Source organism: Chenopodium album, chromosome 7 (genome assembly GCF_948465745.1).
Source record: "Chenopodium album chromosome 7, dcCheAlbu1.1, whole genome shotgun sequence".
In the NCBI taxonomy this organism is placed as follows: Eukaryota; Viridiplantae; Streptophyta; class Magnoliopsida; order Caryophyllales; family Amaranthaceae; genus Chenopodium; species Chenopodium album.
In genome coordinates, this window is record NC_137840.1 from 35,044,669 (window position 1) to 35,064,072 (window position 19,404).

At 43.1% G+C, this 19,404-nt stretch overlaps 1 protein-coding gene across 1 annotated transcript; it reads left to right on the top strand.

The window, feature by feature from the left end:
• Positions 1-118: 118 nt before the first annotated feature.
• On the top strand, positions 119-7,434 carry LOC145638992 (uncharacterized). Its single transcript, XM_081690082.1, has 4 exons — positions 119-3,611; positions 3,901-5,908; positions 5,989-6,343; positions 6,422-7,434. Exons 2-4 carry the CDS (start codon positions 5,327-5,329, stop codon positions 7,285-7,287), a joined length of 1,803 nt encoding a protein of 600 aa, XP_081546208.1. The 5' UTR covers positions 119-3,611; positions 3,901-5,326; the 3' UTR covers positions 7,288-7,434.
• Positions 7,435-19,404: the final 11,970 nt, after the last annotated feature.

Consider the following 19,404-nt stretch of genomic DNA (forward strand, 5'->3'; position numbering starts at 1 on the left):
ATCGGTATACGTGATCTCTGCTGTAGGAGGCACCCAACCACCTAGCTTAACCCGCTAAATAAACAATAAAAGGGTCAAGGTTCCGATAAATTAAATATAAATAACAAAAGAGAGTTGAAGTACTAACCAGAACAAAAGCTGGGAAAGGAGTCAGCTTGGATGCAATGAAAGTCGGATACGATGCATTCGGCAGCACCAGCTGCTTCGCTGGATAACCTAGGATCGCCTGAGCTCGATCCTCGGTAGATAGCAAATTCGGATGTAACATCCGGATCGGAGGATCCACAGGAACCCTAGGCTCCTCAAACGCAGACTGCTAGAGAACACGCTCGCCTAAAAACAAAGCGTCTGTCCTCTGGAAGACTGGAAGACTGGAAGTCTCTAATAAAGGGCTCGGAAACGGCAACGAATCATGCCAGACCAGACAGCCTCAGGGACTCTGACGATCAAACTCTAAGTACGGAGATCGATCTATAAACGCAGCCACATGAAAAATCATCAGAAAAAAAAAATAAAAATAATCAAAAGATGCACATGTAGTTGAAATACTCACCGACGCACGAGTCGCCGAAAGGATCCTCTAGCGAAAGTGGCCGGCTGAAATGGTTTGTCTCTTCTTAATCGTGACCAATCGATGGCCGATAGGAAAACGAGCAGCCCTAAGCATCACGGGGGCTAAGAAAGGTAGGTACGAGTATCCCCAAGCCTAAAAGAAAACCGAAAAATGATAAACTTAAAGGGGAAAAGCAAAAATAATAATTGAAAGAAGCTTAAAGAATGTACCTCAAAGATACGACCATGCCATGTAAGGGAGATCCGAGGCACCTCATTAACTTCCGCGGAATCCATCACTCGGGTCGCCTTACCCATAGCTGTAAGCATACGGGCATACGATACCTCCGCCCAACTCAGGTTACCTACTTGCCCCAAATCACTGAGGCGAATAGGTAACCCAATAGTGAAACGTTCTCCTCGATCACTCAAGATAGTGACGGAAAGAACGTGAGCAATGTATATCTGAGCCAGCTGCTCAGGTGTACACTGCCAATCAAGCTCGTCAGCCGACAACTTGTCAGCAAGAATCGAGTATGGACAAGACTGCGCATACACGTGAAGGGCCCCCGCGAGATGGTCTCCCACAAGGTCACGCAGTCTCTCGTCTGACCCCTTAACGATATCTATGGCTACGGGCTCGCCTCCAAAACGAAAACCCGTAATCATAGAGAAATTGAGAGGGGTAACTGTCATCTCTCCCCATGGAAAGTCGAAAGTGTCGGTGGAATCCCACCAAAACTCCAGCAATCCACGGAGGAAAGCTGACGACACAAGCTGACTCGATAAATCCCGAAGAGCAGCCAGCTGGGGGCTGATCCCCGAAAGCTCAACAATCTCCTTTGCCACCTCGGGAAAACTCGCAAAACCGGCTCGCAGGTCACCAGAGCCGTATAGACGCATGCTAGGCTCACTTTAAAGAAAAAATAAAAAAAAATGAAAATTAAAAAAACGGTTATGGCTTGAAAAGGAGAAATAAAAAAGAGAAAAACAAAGGCGAAAAGAACTCACGATGCCGCGCCACCCTCTGATTGAGACATGATGGTCTGGGTCCCACTTAAGGACCCTAGGGTCCTAGTTGGGAGGAGTCTCCCAAACCACATCCTCCTAGCAATGTCGATCGGCTGCGACGCGTCGCTCTTGAACCTCCTCTCGAGGACGAGTCACCCTCTTTTGAGGGCGAACCGCCTCATCATGACCCTCTTGAATCTCCTCAACATCAACGAATGGAGGCGAGTCCATGCTATGATGGATAAAGTTTCTTTATTAGTTTATTTTCCTTCCTAAACTAAGCTAATATACGTACTCTAGACCCATTTCGGCAGCATAACGACTACCAATAAGGCAAAACACGAAAATCGAATGCCACCCATACTTGGGAGCTACGATGCCTGCAGTTAAACTTAGTAAATGGGGGCTTCTAACACCCACAAAAGCCATCCTATACCAGTTTCAACTAAGAATTCAAGAGATTGTATTTCAAAATCTCAAAGAATCAACTACTTCTAGACGAATAACAGTAATACTAGGGCTTGAAAATGGATCTGGTCGGGCCAAATTCGTGTTCGGGTCAGCTGATTTCTAGTCAGCCACCCCCCCATCCGAACCTGATCTATTTAACTTTTCGGGTTGCAAACTCCAACCTGAACCAGATATATTCAGGTTTGGGTCAACCCAAAATTGACCTTATTTGACCTGATTTTTTATTTGGGTTTTGAATCAGGTTGCTATGTTCGGGTTGACCCGACCTAAGCAACTTGATTTGTTTAAACAGTCTGATTTCTTTTAAACCACAATTAAATCCAAACCAAAATTAAAGCTGATAAACATTATTTAACTCTTAATATATTACAAACCTAAGTCTATTTAATTTCTGATTTACTTAGCAAATTACAAAAAAGTTCAAATGATACAAATGTTTTTACAGGTTTTTAAACAAAAACTTAATTTCATTGCCGGGTTCAATTTCAGGCAGGCGATGCAAGTGGTGGCGTACCATCCTGTTCATGATAATAACAAGCTTTCCAATTGAGGATCTTGGCTGCTGCAAATAAAAAAAAAGAAAAATAAAGATCAAGTTAATATCCCAAAGGCCCAATTCAACCATTAGAAGAAGAACTGAAGTAATAATTTATAAACAAAATTGTATTTAAATCAAGTAGGAAATACTAAAATAAACATGCAAAAGAAACGATAATACGAAGTAATAATACAAATTAATAGGGTAATAAAATATAAATCTAATACATAGTAACCTCACACATAGATTATTGTAGTTGAAATTACCTCAGAGATTGATGATTGAAGCCCTTAAAGAAGCGTTGAGAGCTTGAGATTTTAGAGGGAGAAAATCATAAAATTAAGAGAGAGAGAGGAGGGTTGTTGAGCGGCTACAACTAATAAAAGAAGCCCTAGGGTTTTACATTTTATATGGGCATGAGTTTGGGCTGGGGTTGGTTACTTTATGGGTTCTTTAAAGTTTTTTTTTTTTTTTTTTTTTTTTTTTTTTTTTTTTAATTTTCTGATTTTTAATTGAGTTATTGACAGGGTAAATTCTTATCCCCTAATCAAAAGTATTACCTAAGTCCTCTAACTAATGCAGATAGGGAAGTAGGGTTGAATACATAGGGAAACAAGTCTTTCTACTCCTAATTAATTATCATAATCTAAATTATCAAGGTAACCAATATTATTATAATGGGAAATTCTACACTATACCCCTCAGGTGTTGGCTTTTCCAAGCTGTGCCCATCACTTTGAAAAGTTCCACGCTGTAACCTTTAGGTCCCACAAGTGATTACGCTGTAACATTACTTAGTCACTATAAATGACGGACGTCAGAGATAGTTAATGTCGTCACCTAACTTTTGTACTTTCCCTCTATTTTCATTTAATTCCCTCCCACTTTGTTTCATTTATTCATTCTGATAAAAAAAAACCCTAAATTTGAAAATTCGAAGAGCGATTTACGAACTGGAGAAACTTTGCTGGGTAAATTCGAAGAGCGATTTTAAAGTGGGTGAAGTTTCTGGTGATTTCTGCGTAAAAGGACTTCGAAGGTAACCCATTGCATCCCAAATTTTCCCTCTTTATAGTTGTTGAATTATGTATAAAGATGTTAAATTTAGGGTTTAGATGTTGTAACTTGTTGAAATTAGTTACATATGTGCTTGAATGAATGGTTTGGATGCATTAATTTGGTGGGTGGGGTTATAAACCTTGTTTCCATGCGTGTTGGGGGTAATTTTTGTGCTAGGTTGTTGTATTTGCAATGTTATTGCTGTAGTGTTTTTGGTAATTGGTGTAATTGTCAGTGGTTTGAGAATGCTTGCATGTTTTATGTTGCAGATGGATGAGAGAATTCTAAAAATCCATTATGGTGCTGATTGTGTTCGTGTAAAGGTTGATGATATAGATAGATGTTTGTTAATTGATGTGATTAATGAGATGTGTGAGGAGTTTAAAAAGAGTAAATTTGAGTTTCCAACATACCCTGGGTTGCACTATTGTTTTAGGGGAAAGAGTATAAATTTGGTTGATGATGGGACTATGATGAAGATGTTTGAGAATATTACACTGAAAGAGATAGATGTGTGGGTTGTTTGCTTAGCTAAGCCTTCTTTTATTTGGAATCTTGCCCAAACAGTGAAAAAAGCAAAAAATCCTGAGCCTGGCCCATAGGAAAACCTCAATGTTGTTCAAACCCAAAGCCCTGAAATTGATTCTGGCCCACAACCACCTCCCACACATGTGACACACATTATTTCTCAACTCAGCCCAACACAACAACCCATTCTAAAATTACCTGTTAGAAAAAACCCAACAATACTAACTGACCCAGCCCCCACTTGTCCATAACTCAGTAGGAGGTTACCAAAACTTTTAGAAGAGATTTCTCCTGACTCTCCACCTCATGTTTCACTGGCTTCTCCTTCAGATAACTTGAACATTTCTAACTCTCAACCTTCATCATCTCCACCTAGAAGAAGTCCTAGGCTTTTACAAGGTGTCCCAAGCCCCAATCTTAGGAAAGCCCCTGTGAACACAGCCAAGCAAATCCCTACTGAGTCCCCTCCTGCTAAAAAGAGTAAAGTGAGGAGTAAGGTAGAACTTTTCCCTCATGGTAGGAAAATGGCACATTCCACTGCTAGGTACAAGGGTGTACCAATCCAAGCAACTCAGTCTGCACAAGCTACTGTTAGTGATGGTGACACTAATAGGACTAGGCCTAGGAGGAGGGTTGTAGAAGTAGATGTTCAGCCTGAACAGATTGAGTCAGGGAGTGGTTCTGATGAGGATACTGGTTCAAGGAGTGACTCTGATGGTGAGTATCAACCACAAGTAGAGGATGAAGAGGAAGATGTACTTAGTGAGGAAGATTTAGATGAAGAGAACCCAATGGATTTGCTTAATCAGAATTTTGTAGATGGTAATTGGGAGCCATTTAGGTGCAATGAGGCTGTGTATGAGGATAAAGGTGATTATGTGAGTAGGCTATATAGGAATGGGGAGGTATTTGATGATGCACAACTTGGAATGATTAGGTTAAAACCTTGGCAGTTGTTTGTAGATAGGGTTCATTTCAAGGATGCCCTTAGAGATTACTGTGTGCAGGAAGGTTTTAGCTTGGTGGTAAGGAAAATCAGAGCAACATAGATACACAGCTGAGTGTGCTGATAGTAGATGTAGCTGGAGAATTCATGCAAGTGTGTTGATTGATGGTTGTACTTGGGCTATAAAAAGCATAAAGAATGGCCATTCTTATGATTTGAATATGGTTAACAACCCAATGGTCACTTGTGCTTGGGCAGCTCAGAAACTGATAGAAGATATTAGGGCTACACCTGACATTAGAGGTAAAGCACTTAATAACTTGTTGTGGGAAAAATTTGGTGTGACAATGGAAAAATCAAGCTTATACAAGATGAAGGGTTTGACTATGGAAATGATACAAGGTGGACATGATGATTCTTATGGGAAGCTACCAGGCTACTGTGAAATGATTAAGGACGGAAACCAAGGTTCTATAGCATTTTGCTTATGGAAAACTCTACAACAACCTCAGAGAGCTCTTCAATTCAACTGCATATTCATAAGTTTTGCTGCTCAGTTCAATGGAGTCATAACTGGTTGTAGGGGGTTAGTGGGTGTGGATGGTTGCCACCTGAAAGGCAACTATGGTGGAGTGCTCCTCTCTGCTGTCTCATTGGATGGGAATAATGAGATATTCCCCCTTGCAGTTGCTGTGGTTGACTCAGAAAATAAAAGCAGCTGGAGTTGGTTCTTTACTCACCTGAAGAACATCCTCACTCAGACTGGAAGAGATGATTGGACCATTATGAGTGATAGGCAGAAGGTGTAGCCACTATCTCTACTTGACTTAATTCCATTCCTGTAATAATTGTGTACTAACTTTCCTTATGTGTTTATTTCTAGGGAATTGATCCTTCATTGGATCAAGTGTGGTCAACTTGTGACAGAAGGTATTGTGCAAGGCATTTATGCAAGAACTTCAAGACTGTGTATCCTAGTGTGGTGATGCACAAACTTTTCTGGGCTGCGACTAATGCTTATTCAGCATTTAGTTTCAAAAAGTCTCTCCAGCAAGTTCAGAAAGCAGCAGGTCTTGGAGCAGTGAAATGGTTCAAAGACATTGGCCCTCTTCAGAGATGGACAAAATTCAAGTTTGACCCAAACTTGTGCTGTGATGAGAACACCAACAACTTTGTGGAGAGCTTCAACAGCACCATAGGAGTTGACAGGACATACCCTATTTTAACTCTGCTAGAAGGTGCAAAAAAACCACTTACTTTTAGGCAATGTAGTAGTAAATTTGGCATATGATACTAATTTATCTTTGTATGATCAGGTGTCAGAAGAATTGCTATGGTCAGACATGCTACCAGACAACAACTATCAGAGCAATGGAAGGATGAGGGAGTGTGTCCAAATATCAGGGAGAGAGTTAGGGTGGTGAAGAGGGAGTCAAGACTCTGTCATGCATATCCATCAGGGAGGGGAGAGTTTGAGGTGTTTGATGGTAGAAGCATGCTACCAGTCTCTCTAAACACTAAAAGTTGTGTCTGTGGTAGGTGGAAAATTGAAGGAATTCCTTGCAGACATGGAGTAAGAGCTATACTTCATGATGGGAAAGACCCTTTGGATTTTGTGAGTGAATGGTACTCTGTTTCTAGGTACAAGGCAGCCTACAAAGGCAATATCTTGCCCATACTTGATCCACAACATTGGCCTGACCTAGATGTACCTAAACTAATCCCCCCAACTATGAAAAGGAGTGTAGGCAGACCCTCTAGGAACAGGAAGAGAGAGGAGGGGGAACAAAGAAAAGGTAAAAGGAGCTCAACTGTCCAATGTGGGAACTGTAAGCAGTTTGGACATAATACTTTTACTTGCAAGGGTGGATCTACTAAGAAGGAAATGCTAGAGAAAGCTGGAGTGTTCAAGACCACCAAAGAAGGTGCAAAGGCAAGAAAGAGCACAAGGCATTCAAGCTCTCAAGATGCAGATGATGGCAACTTGATAGAAATGATGGCCAGTCAAGCATCTGCCCAAGTACATGTTCCCAGAGGCTGCTCCAGCCAACCTGTGACTTCCACAACCCATGCAGAAGCTTCCACTCAGCCAGAACCAAACACTACAACAGCAATAAACAATGAGGAAGGCTACATCAGCCCAAAAAGAAGGAAAATTCTGAAGAGGCTGTCCATGCTCTGATTTTAACCAAAGTGAAATGGTCTTTTGCATGTTTCTTTAGTTTAAGTATAATTGTAAAGAAAATTATGGAGTTATATTTTGGGTAAAAGTATCAGCTAATTAAGTAGGGAAGGGGTAAATTTTTTGGATTTTATTATTATGTAATTATGTGGGAGTGATAATTTTTTGGATGTAACAAATGGTGAACCTGATATTATCTTTGCTATGCAATGCTCCTTTAATTTTCTCATCTTAATTGGATCGTATAATACAGCAATGCACATGATTTGACATTCAACCACAAATATTTCTTACATAACTTAAAATGTTGTTACATAATAAAGCTGAGATTTTTGGCAATTACATTAATCCTATCAAATCACCCAACTTTAATCAAGATAATCACCAACAACATGAAATACATAAAAACCCCTATTTTAACTACATCCTTAAAGTAACTAATCAAATCACCTAATTTGTCTACAACAAGTGCAATATCACTAGTTTGCATATTGCCCAGTCCTTGAATATTGCCCAGTCCTTGAATATCACCTTCATCCAGCCATTTGAAGAAACCACAGTCGTTGCACTTAAAAAACGCTTTCCCTGGGTTGCGATTTGTTGTCGATATTTTGATCTTCGCTAATTTCGGAGGATTGCAACAGCATCGTGGAGGCATGAACTGAAGCGCACAACTCGATTTGGCTTGAAAAGAAGAACGAGAACTTGACATGATGCTTGCATGAGAATTCCGCAAAAATTAAAAAAAAACAAAAAAAAATTCAAACCAAATAATGTGGAAAACAGAGTTGAAGAAGGGTTATTTAAGGAGGAAGGTGGAGTACTCTGTTTTTGGAGGGTAATTTTCCCACCAAAATTAACCCCTTCCAACGTTATTTTGTTGGAAAGGGAAAACTAACGGAAAGTTGTAGTGGAGAGATAACGGCAAGGGTACAGCGTAATCACTTGTGGGACCTACAGGTTACAGCGTGGAACTTTTCAAAGTGAGGGGCACAGCTTGGAACGAAAAGCCAACAACTGAGGGATATAGTGTAGAATTTCCCTATTATACTTAAAGACTATACTACTAAGAATATGATCAGAGAAAATAAAGTAGGAAGAAATTAAATATTAAAAGACCTAGGGCATAGGTTCACTAATAAACAATATTCCAGGGCAAATCATAATAAACAATCATCAAGCATTAATTAATCAGATTATAAAGGGCTTTCGCTACGTATTATAATCACAGAGTTAATTTACCGGTATTAAATCTCATCTGTCGAATCTCGACTTAACCATGTATAAATTAGTCCGCCTATTGAAACTAAGCCTAAACATCAATTCTCATATGTCGAATCTCGAATTAATATTGCTAAACTCATACAATTAAATCTGGCCAAACCTAATTGCATAGCATTAAATCAATCAATAGGAAATTACCCAAGCATTGATAATCAACAATCACAAATTTACCCCTTCATATTATTTATTAGATCCCCATAAACCTTAGAAATAAAATTACTCAAGCATAATTAAATCTAAACTAATCAAATCAATAAGCAAGACATAATGAAAGAATTAAATCTAAACTAATCAAATCAATAAAGCAACACATAATGAAAGAATTAAATCAAATAACTGAAATTAAAAGAGAAGAAATTGTTACCAAAAGAAATTTGGATTAATGAATGTAATTAAGAACAAAGTTGAGAGAGAGTTTAAGAGAGAGAAAATATCCTAAGTAGAGAGAGAAAAATCTAAAAGAGAAGGTCCACAAAAATTACGTACAAAATTCATACTTAAACACTCCTAAAATAAATCCTTAAACAAAACTAATCAGGTACTTAGAAAAACACGCGCCCGATCGGGCCCGCCTTTTTACTACACCCTTGCTAGTGTGTTGTGCTCGATCGAGCCTACGCTCACCCGATCAGGCGCGACTTCTTCCTTGATGTTGCTTTGCGCACCCGGGCCCGGCTTCTTCTTCGAGGCTTGGATTTCGATTAGGCTCGATTCCTCGGCCCAATCCGGATTTCCTCATCGGGTCTTGATTACTTGATCCAATTGCCCCGGTATCACATACCGAGCCCTTAATCATCGGCTCTCACCGGTCCTGGGCTTCAAGGATGGTCGTGTCCTCCTAATGCTCATAGTTGCTTTGTGAAAAACCCGGAAAACGCTCCAAGTGTGCAATTTCCTACAAAACTCAAGCAAAACTACAAAAACACTAGAAAACACAAATTAGTAATAAAAGTGACCCTAAAGAGCCAAAAACACTACTAATTATGACCATGGGACGGGGGTAAAACACTATATAAATTGGACATATCAAACTCCCCCAAGACAAACCTTTGCTTGTCCCTAAGCAAAGAAATCATCAATGAACATATAAAACATGCCTCATCCCAACAAAATCAAGCACAAACGATTCAAGATAAATCTAATGACATGCTTCAATGTCAATCAATCTCATTCATCTAATCATCCTTCATCCCCAACAATTGTCAAGTAGAGCAAACCGCATGAGTATATAGAATTTAAGACTAGTGCTCACACACTCAACTCTCATTTATGTGGCGAGTAAAAGATGTACTCTATCTCTCTCCAACCAACCCCTTTATTTGTGAACAATGCCCTCCCAACTCACACTCTCGTGTGTTTAAAACAATGAACGCTTAACCTACTAGTCGACTCGAAATATGTCAAATCATAACTTGCATTGATAAACAACACTTTCACATTCATACAACTCATATGCACAAAGGTCGGAAGGTCTTTAAAGCTTGTAATGTAAGGCTAGGGTAAAGGGTAGGATAAATTTAGGAAAATGTGAGAGTAAAGCCATGCTTAAGGGAGCCATATCCTAATAAAACCCAAGGTCACAACAAGTGATGACCAAAACATCTCCAATCACAACTCAACTCCACAAAAGTTTACCAAACAATCATATATACAACACAATCCCAACACTTACATATTCACTCACAAAATATGATAATATGAAATAGAGTGAATTAAAACAAACTTTGAACTACTTATTCTTTTCTTTTCTCTCTTTTATTTTCAAACTTGAACCTTTTTTTTCTTTTTCTTGAGCAACCTTCAAACAGAACATTTGAACATATGAAACAACTTTTTTTCTTTGCTCTTCTTTTTTATTTTTTTTTTCTTTTTACCTCATATTGGAAATTTTTAACTTTGTAGCACAAAACATCAATATTTTCCAATCATAATATCAAATAACAATCACTCTTCTTTTATTCCCACATTGTGCAAATGATATGCACACCACAACTCCCTCACCTCACCAAGTAATAGCTCCCCCAAGCCAAGCTTGGGACTAGTAACCAATGGGGCTCATATAGGCTTGTAATGTGGCTAAATAAACAATAAAAAGGCACAAGCAACAACATGGGTAACAAGAAGGGAACAAATGTATCTAATATCATCTGAAGGCTTCCTAAGAGAACAAATGCCTTCGTCCTCCTCAATGTGCATAATATTGAGCTATATAAACATTACTAATAGTTGCAAACCTATACTCAAATTCATTGACATACCAGGAACTATCACACATTCCTAACCAAATCAATTAGTCAAGCACTATATTAACAAATAGTTGGCAAAATTGACGCATGTTTAGGAATCCAAACAATTAAACTTCAAATCATGATCAACAAATTCACAAAACTCATTATCATATACCAAGAATTAAAACAATAAATGGGACACAGGGAAGCATGATTTAAAATTCATTGGAACATATTTTTGATTTTTTTTTGTTTTTTCAAATTTTTTTGTATTTTTTTCATAAAGGAAAGCAATAAAAACTACACTAGGAAAGCAATAAATAGAGAAAAGAGAAAGAGAGTTACCATATATACAAGAAATCTCCCCCCAAGCCAAATCAAGCAATGCCCTCATTGACTTGGGAAGGTAGCTAGGAGAAGCTACTCCCCACCACCATAACCCGAACCACCTGCAAAGTAGTTAGCGTTCACATTTCCCCCCATACCCCCAAATTAGAGCATCACCCCCATATCCATGCACTGAAGAGTAGTCCACATAAGTACCAAAAGCTCCGGGGGTGGAATACCCACCTTGGGGGTATCGGAACCAATCGGGAACTAATGCCTCGGGGGGAATAGCCCCTCGGTGTGCATAGTCATCGTACATCGGGTATAAACCCCTCCAAAGGTTCCTCTCTATATGACCCAACCGACTATCCAAAGTGCTTAACCTAGAATCTAGGTTTTGCACCATGCCCTCTACTCGCCCTTGCCCCATCTCTATACGGTCCAGTTGGCTCCGAAAAGTCATAAGGGGCATTAGGGTCGATGTTATAATCGACTGAGGAGGTGGGCATGCTATAGGTAAAGGATTAGGGTGGGGGTGGTGGTAGTGTGGTGAATGGTATTGAGGGGAATGGTCTTGGGGTGATTGGTGGGGTTGTGGTGAAAGGTGAGGTTCTTGAACCACACCTTGACCGTTTATCTCAAATGTGTAAGAAGGCTTCCCCTTCTCAAATTTGGTCAAGTCGGGGTTGGGTAGGGTAAAGGCTTGGTCTCTCATTCCCGATTGCCGGTGGACTATCCACCAAGTCTCACCGCCTATGGGTTGCACCCAGTTTAGGCCCCCTAAGTAAGCTAGGTCCATGAGGGTTGAGCCCACTACTTTCCTATGCCCATTTGGGTTCCATCCTAGGTGTTTAATAGCAATATGGGTCACCAACCCCCCAAAATAGATAGGTTCCCTAGACCTACCCGTTTCGGTCGCATTGGCTGCCCTTTGAAAGTGGTTGGCAATCCTATGAGGTATGTTTAATTTCTTAGCATTAGGGATTAAATAGGATGCCAACAATTCTAGTTCATCCCTCCTCACGTTTGCCGGGTCATGCCTCCCAAAAATTGTGAGGCCGGCAAACCTTTGCCAAAACTTTGGGACGAGATGTTGAATCAACGTCCCTTTAATTTGGCATGTTGGAGGTTAGCCAAACCCTCCCCAGTGAGTTTCTTGTAGACCACGACAATGTGGTCTTGGGAGGGTTCGATAGGTTTGTCCGATTTTAGTTCAAACAACTTCCCAAATTCTTTTAGAGTTAATCGCACATCGTTGTTTAGTAATCAGAATTGTACATGAGTGATCAAAGCATACGTTTTAATAACATTAAAACTAGAAATAAATTCTAATGTCAAGATTAGGTCTAGCAATCTGCTGATTTTGAGGTTTTAATAACCACTCATGCCTATACCCTTACTTGCTGTTTTAATACCTTTACAAAAACACTTTGGAAAGGTAAAATTGCACTCTCCTCACCTCTCAAAAAAAAAAAAAAAAAAAAAACTAGTCTAGAAAGCAAGAAATACGGGTTGCCTCCCGCAAAGCGCTGGTTTATCTAAGTCCCGCACGACCCTCTTACCACATTGTAGCTCAAGATGATCCAGAACTGCTTAGGTGAAGTAGTTCAACCGCACCAATCATAGCCCCCTCATGATATTGCTTAAGTCTTTGGCCATTAACCTTGAACTCATTACCATGCTCATCAAATAACTCCACATAACCAAATTTGTTATCCCTTTTGACAATAAAAGGACCCGACCACCTTGACTTTAACTTTCCTGGGAATAGTTTAAGTCTATAGTTGAACAACAACACTTTATCACCCTCTTTGAACTCTCTCGGAAGGATCATCTTGTCGTGCCATCTCTTGGTCTTCTCCTTGTAGGCACGTGCACTATCATAGGCCGTCAACCTAAACTCATCAAGTTGGTTAACTTGAAGTAACCTCTTTTCTCCCGCTAGTTTAGCATCCAAATTGAGCTCCTTAATAGCCCAATATGCCTTATATTCTAGTTCAACCGGGAGATGACATGCTTTACCGTACACGAGTCTATATGAAGTAGTACCTATAGGGGTCTTGAATGCAGTTCTATACGCCCAAAGGGTGACATCCAACTTGTCGTTCCAATCTTTCCTTGACTTTGCTACCACCTTCTCTAGAATGACCTTGATCTCACGGTTAGAAACTTCAACTTGGCCACTAGTTTGGGGGTGTAGGCTAAACCTGTCATATGGTAGACATCATACTTTTTGAGGAGGGTGTCTAACTTCCTCTCATGAAAGTGAGATCCTCCGTCATTGATTATCGCTCTAGGCACGCTAAATCTTGGAGAGATGGTCTTCTTGAAAAGTCTATGGACCACCTTGACATCATTAGTAGGAGTAGCGATGGCCTCAACCCACTTAGATACATAGTCGACAGCGACAAGTATATAGCGGTTCCCTTTTGAAGAAGGGAACGGTCCCATGTAATCAACACCCCAAACATAAAAAATTTCAACTTCTAGAATTCTGGTTTGAGGCATCTCATGCCGCCGCGAGATGTTGCCAGTCCTCTGGCAAGAGTCACAAGCCTGCAAAAAAAAGTTAGCATCCTTAAACATTGTAGGCCAATAAAAACCCGAATTATTAATCTTGGCCACCGTTTTAGTGGGGCCATGATGTCCTCCATATGGTGAGGTGTGGCAACTAGTAAGCAAACCGTGGACTTCCCATTCGGGAACACACATGCGAAATAATCTGTTTAGGGTATTTTTACCCTGCCACGTGGCCCAATCAGAGGGTGACACGTGTCAGCCTCAGATTGGTCCAAAATGGACCAATCCCTGTTTGACACGTGTCATTCCAGAGAAAAAAGGAAAAAGGCGGCCTTCAGGCCCAAATCCCGAGAAAGCCGGAATACGGCGCAGCCCACCAATGATTAGGGTACAGTGACCTAATCAGGGGCAATTCCCAATGACCCTATAAATAGGGAGATGTCCCTCATTTTGAGGACACGTTTTTTTACCATTTATTACAACTGTATTCTCTGACACCAGAGAAACACCTGAGCTTGGAATCCGAGCAGATACCCACCTAAATTTCCGTTCTCTTTATCCCGTTTCAAGTTACTAACTTGTGCGTCGGAGGCGGAGCACCACCCAACAGGTGTCTCCGTTGGTTTTGCAGGTTCAACTCTTCCCGGATCAGTCTTCGTGTTGTAACTCTCCCGAGGGACAAAAACACCCAAAACATTTGGCGCCGTCTGTGGGGAGAGTACCTCGAAGATGGTTCAAGAGTCTGTACCACCTCCTAACCGCCTGGGCGAAGACCCAGAAGTCTTTACAGACCATGAGGAGGATGAGGATCCTCAGGTCGAAACCTCTACAGCTGAGGACGGCTCCCTCAGAGTCAAGCGCATCCGGCCCAGAGAGACTCTAGAACGGGGCGCCTCCCAGGTGGGTCCAAGCAGACCTACTGGGCAGCCGGAAGGGGCAACCCAAACGGCAGCTGGATCGGCCCCTGTCACCCGAGACGAACTCATGAGGTTCATGACGAGTTTCAAGGGTGAAATCACAAAGCTGATCACCAAAAGCCAGGCTGGCCCAAGTAAAGGTCAGCCAGCGAAGAAGACTGCTCCAGAGAAGGGGAAGTCAGTCAGAAACCGACAGCCTACTCCCCATCCAAAGGAGAAGGCAGCCGGGACCATTGATTGGTCAAAAATTCTCCTTCCTGGGGGAAACACTAATAACCCTCGTCGGCCTCATCAGCCGGTGAGAAGTAAAAAATCAACTCTCGATGCCCGGGAAATCATCAACCGGAAGAGAAATCAATCGCTGTCTGAGTCGGCTTCAACGTCGAACTTTCCGGACAGCTTCAACAATATTTCTGCAGGGAGTACACCCTCCTTGCATGAGAGTCAAACAGGCGGTAATACCGTCCATTCTGGCCCTCATATGATTGGAAATGTACCGTATGTGCCTACTCAGGCTTACGGACAGTATTCTCCTCACTTCATGCAGCCAGCCTTCTTTGGAGGTCAGGCGGCATATCCAAATGTCCAGCCACTGGACTGGCAGCTTCGACTGCTGCGCCTGGGTGAACAGCCTTCTGCGTTCACTCGGGAGATAACCGAGGCGGCTCAGCCGGCCAAGGTTAAGAATGTGTTGGTTGGTACCTATGATGGTACCACCAATCCAGAAGATCACCTCATAGCTTACACCAACCTCATGTATTTGCAGGGGTTGGATGATGCCACTTGGTGTCGATGCTTTTCGGCTACATTGAAGGGCATCGCCCAACAATGGTTTGGCAACCTGCCAGCCGGGTCTATAGACAGCTTCAGGAAGCTTGCCTTCCTGTTTGCTTCCAACTTCTCAATGAACATCCCTGCTAAAAAGACAAGCCTTGATTTGAGCACTGTTAAGCAGGGAGAGAGAGAAAGGCTGCGCTCATATGTCAGGCGGTTCAACCTGATCAGAATTCAGATTCAGGGACTGTCTGATGAGGTAGCTTTTACAGACTTTTTTAAAGGTCTGAGAGACGGGTCGACCTTTAAGTTCGACCTAGTCAGAAAAGGGGCTTTCACCCTACAGGCGGCCCTGAGGGAGGCGGAAAGCTACATTCAAGCTACCGACCTCTGCTCGCCTGGTAGCTAGTCGGACTCCAAGAAGTCTGACAAACAGAAAGACAGTCGGACAGCTCAGCCGGCTAAAAACAAAGAAGAGAGCAAGAAAAGAAAAGAAGTCTGGGCGGTTACTGACTCTGACCAGCCGTCCCAGAAGAAAAAGAATGAATTTAAACCGTACGTCCCAAAGTACGAGTTTAATAAAGACTGAAACTCCATCTTCATGGAGGTAAAGGACCGGCTGTCCATTGAGAAGCCGAATCCTATGAAGAGTTCTGTCCAGTCGCAGAACAAGAATAAATTCTGTCAGTTCCATGAGGAGGTCGGCCATGACACCAACGACTGCTTCAGTCTCCAGCGTGCGTTGGACCGTCTGGCTGACAAAGGGCTGTTGAAGTCCTACATTTCCAAGTCCCCAGCCGGGGCAAAAAAGAAAAACAAGGGTCAGTCCTCCAAGATTACCCCCCAGCCTGCTAGTAGCTCGGATACCGATAAGGAGCCGGTCTACACTATAGCAGGCGGATTCTCATGTGGTGGCCCTACCATCCGGGGTACCAGGAGCCATCTTCGAAAGATGGACAAAGATGATGATGAGCAGGCGGAAGCCAGCTCCTCCTTCCCAGACGTCTTGATCACGGAGAAGGATAGGGGCAGCGTTCGCCGCCCGCATGATGACCCGGTGGTCATTGAATGTAAGGTTGCCAATCAGCTGGTTGGACGGATCCTTATAGACACCGGCAACTCATCAGACATCATCAGCCTCCGGTGCTTGCAAAAGCTGAAATACAATATCAGCAGCATGCACCCGGTCACCCACCCCTTGGTTGGTTTTGGGGGTGGGATGGTCTACCCAGCCGGAAGAATTGATTTACCCATCCGGCTGGGGGAGAAAGGCTAGGGACGACATATTGTCGTCAGATTCTTGGTCGTTGAGGAGTTGACCGCCTATAACATCATTCTTGGCAGGCCAACCCTCAACGTAGCCAAGGCGGTAATCATCCCTTCCCTCATGCTCATCAAGTATGAAAGGGATGACGGCTCTGTTGGTTCCTTGAATGGGGATCAGAAGACGGCCCGAGAATGTTATCTCTCAGCCGTCCGAGATACCGTGGCCCCAGGCGGTCAGGAACCAATAGACCTTGACAACGTCAAGGATGCCGACCCAGCTCCTGCCCCATCAGCAGCCGGAAAGAAAAGAAAGGCTCCACTGCTGGTGGAGGTGAAAAAAGAGAAAAAATAGCAATCACTGACCGGTGAATGGTCAGATAAGCTCCGTCCCCAACCGGCTGGCGAAAGTATTGACCTCGTACTGGACGACAACCGTCCAGAACGCACTGTTAAGGTGGGGACGGCTGCTCATGCTACCTTGGGTGCAAGCTTGCACCTTCTGCTGAAAGAATTCAAAGACATTTTTGCCTTTGAAGTGGAAGAGATGCCAGGCGTCAGCCCGGATCTTGCTGTCCACAAACTCGCCGTTGACCCCAAAAAGAAGCCCATCCGGCAAAAGAAAAGAAATCACGGCGAGGAAAGAAGTCAGGCGGCAGCTGCCGAAGTCAAAAAGCTGCTAGACGCCAGGTTCATTCGGCCTTGTAATTTCCCCGACTGGGTGACCAATGTGGTCCTTGTTAAAAAAACCGAATGGGACCTGGCGCATGTGTGTTGATTACACAGACCTCAACAAGGCGTGTCCAAAGGACAGTTATCCACTTCCAAAGATCGATAGTCTGGTCGACTCTACAGCCGGTCACGCCTTGATGAGCTTTATGGATGCCTACTCCGGCTTCCATCAGATACCCCTGTGGAAGAAAGATCAAGAGAAGACGGCCTTCGTCACTGATCAGGGGCTATTCTGTTATACTGTGATGCCGTTTGGTTTGAAAAATGCGCCTGCCACTTTCCAACGGATGATTAATACGGTCTTCATTAATCAGATTGGGAGGAATGTGGAGGCGTACATTGATGACATGATAGTCAAATCCAAGCTACAGACGGATCACCTTGCTGATCTCCGAGAAACATTCACCACCCTCAGGCGGCATAAGGTTATGTTAAATCCTAAGTAATACGTCTTCGGTGTTGAGTCTGGGAAGTTTCTCGGATTCCTGATTGATCAAAGGGGGATAGAGGCTAACCCCGAAAAGATACAGGCGGTGATTGACATGAAGTCACCCCGCTCTGTTAAGGAAGTTCATAGACTCACCGGTTGTCTGGCCGCCCTGGGGAGGTTCCTCAGCCGGTCAGGTGACAAATGCCTCTACTTCTTCCAAGCAATCAGGAAGAAGACTAGATTTGAATGGGGGGATGATGCTGAGGCGGCGTTCCAGAGGTTGAAAGAGCATTTACATTCTCTGCCTAGGTTGGTCAGTCCTTTGCCTAGGGAGACGTTGTACATGTACTTAGCCGTCTCAGACCATGCCCTCAGCGCCGTTCTCCTTGCTGAGCGAGACGGCGTTCAGTTCCCGGTTTACTTCATTAGCCATGTTCTTAAAAATGCTGAACTCCGGTACCCCATGGTTGAAAAATTTGGCCTCGCTTTGTATATGGCATGCAAAAAATTGAAGCCTTACTTTTTGGCACATCCGGTGGTGATTTACACGGACCAGCCACTCAAGCGACCAATGTCTACCTTGGACTCATCCGGGAGAATGTTAAAATGGGCTATTGAAATGCAGAGCCTTGAAATCACTTACGAACCAAGAAAGGCAGTGAAAGGTCAGGCGTTTGCCGACTTCATTGTGGAAATGACTGGTCCGGTGGCTCCGGATAATCTTGATCAGGTTTGGAAAGTGTACGTAGACGGGAGCTCTACAAAGAACGGCTGTGGTGCAGGTGTAATTTATGAGTCTCCTGAAGGAGACAGATTTGAGTATGCACTACGCTTCAAATTTCAGGCCTCTAACAATGAGGCGGAATATGAAGCCCTGCTAGCCGGCATTCGCATGTGTAAGGCGGCAGGGGCCATGAAAATTGGCGCCTACTCTGATTCTCAATTGGTTGTTAGCCAGTTTGAGGGAAGCTACGAGGCTACTCATCCGGCTATGGTTAAATATCTTCAGGCAGTCAAAGAAGAGACCAAGGCGCTTGAGGAATTCCGGCTGAATCAGGTGCCTAGGTCGGAAAACAACCAGGCGGATGCATTGTCAAAACTGACATCTTCCGCCTGCCATGATACGCCTCGGTCAGTCTTCTGGGAAGTTCTTGAGAAAAGAAGCATCTATGAGGATCCCGTTGGAATTCTGGACCGAAGCTCTACCTGGATGGATAACATCCGGGCCTATCTTTCAGATGGTACACTTCCTGATTCGCCACAGGAAGCAGCCGTCCTGAAAAAGCGAGCTGCAAGATTCGAGTTGAAAAATGGAGAACTCTTCAAGGCGGGCTTTCTGAAGCCTTTATTGAAGTGTGTCACCCCAGAAAAGGGGAAAGAAGTTCTCGAAGACTTGCACTCGGGGTTCTGCGCCTCTCACATAGGCGGCAGGTCCCTAGCCGTCAGAGCCAGACGACATTACTTTTGGCCCACTCTTAAGGCGGACGCCAAGGCGTTGGTGAAGAAATGTGACAAGTGCCAAAAATTTGGCAAACTCATTCACCGTCCGGCTACTGATCTGACGGCCATCCACAGCCCAATCCCGTTTGCAAAATAGGGCATGGACATTCTAGGTCCTTACACGCCTGCTCCAGGCGGAAAG

What these genes read in the sequence shown, in the direction of transcription:
- LOC145638992 (XM_081690082.1), top strand. Translation starts at nt 5,327, where the DNA reads ATGGTTAACAACCCAATGGTCACTTGTGCTTGGGCAGCTCAGAAACTG. An exon ending in TTATGAGTGATAGGCAGAAG is followed by an intron (nt 5,909 to 5,988) that starts GTGTAGCCACTA and finishes GTTTATTTCTAG; the next exon opens with GGAATTGATCCTTCATTGGA. An exon ending in TATTTTAACTCTGCTAGAAG is followed by an intron (nt 6,344 to 6,421) that starts GTGCAAAAAAAC and finishes TTGTATGATCAG; the next exon opens with GTGTCAGAAGAATTGCTATG.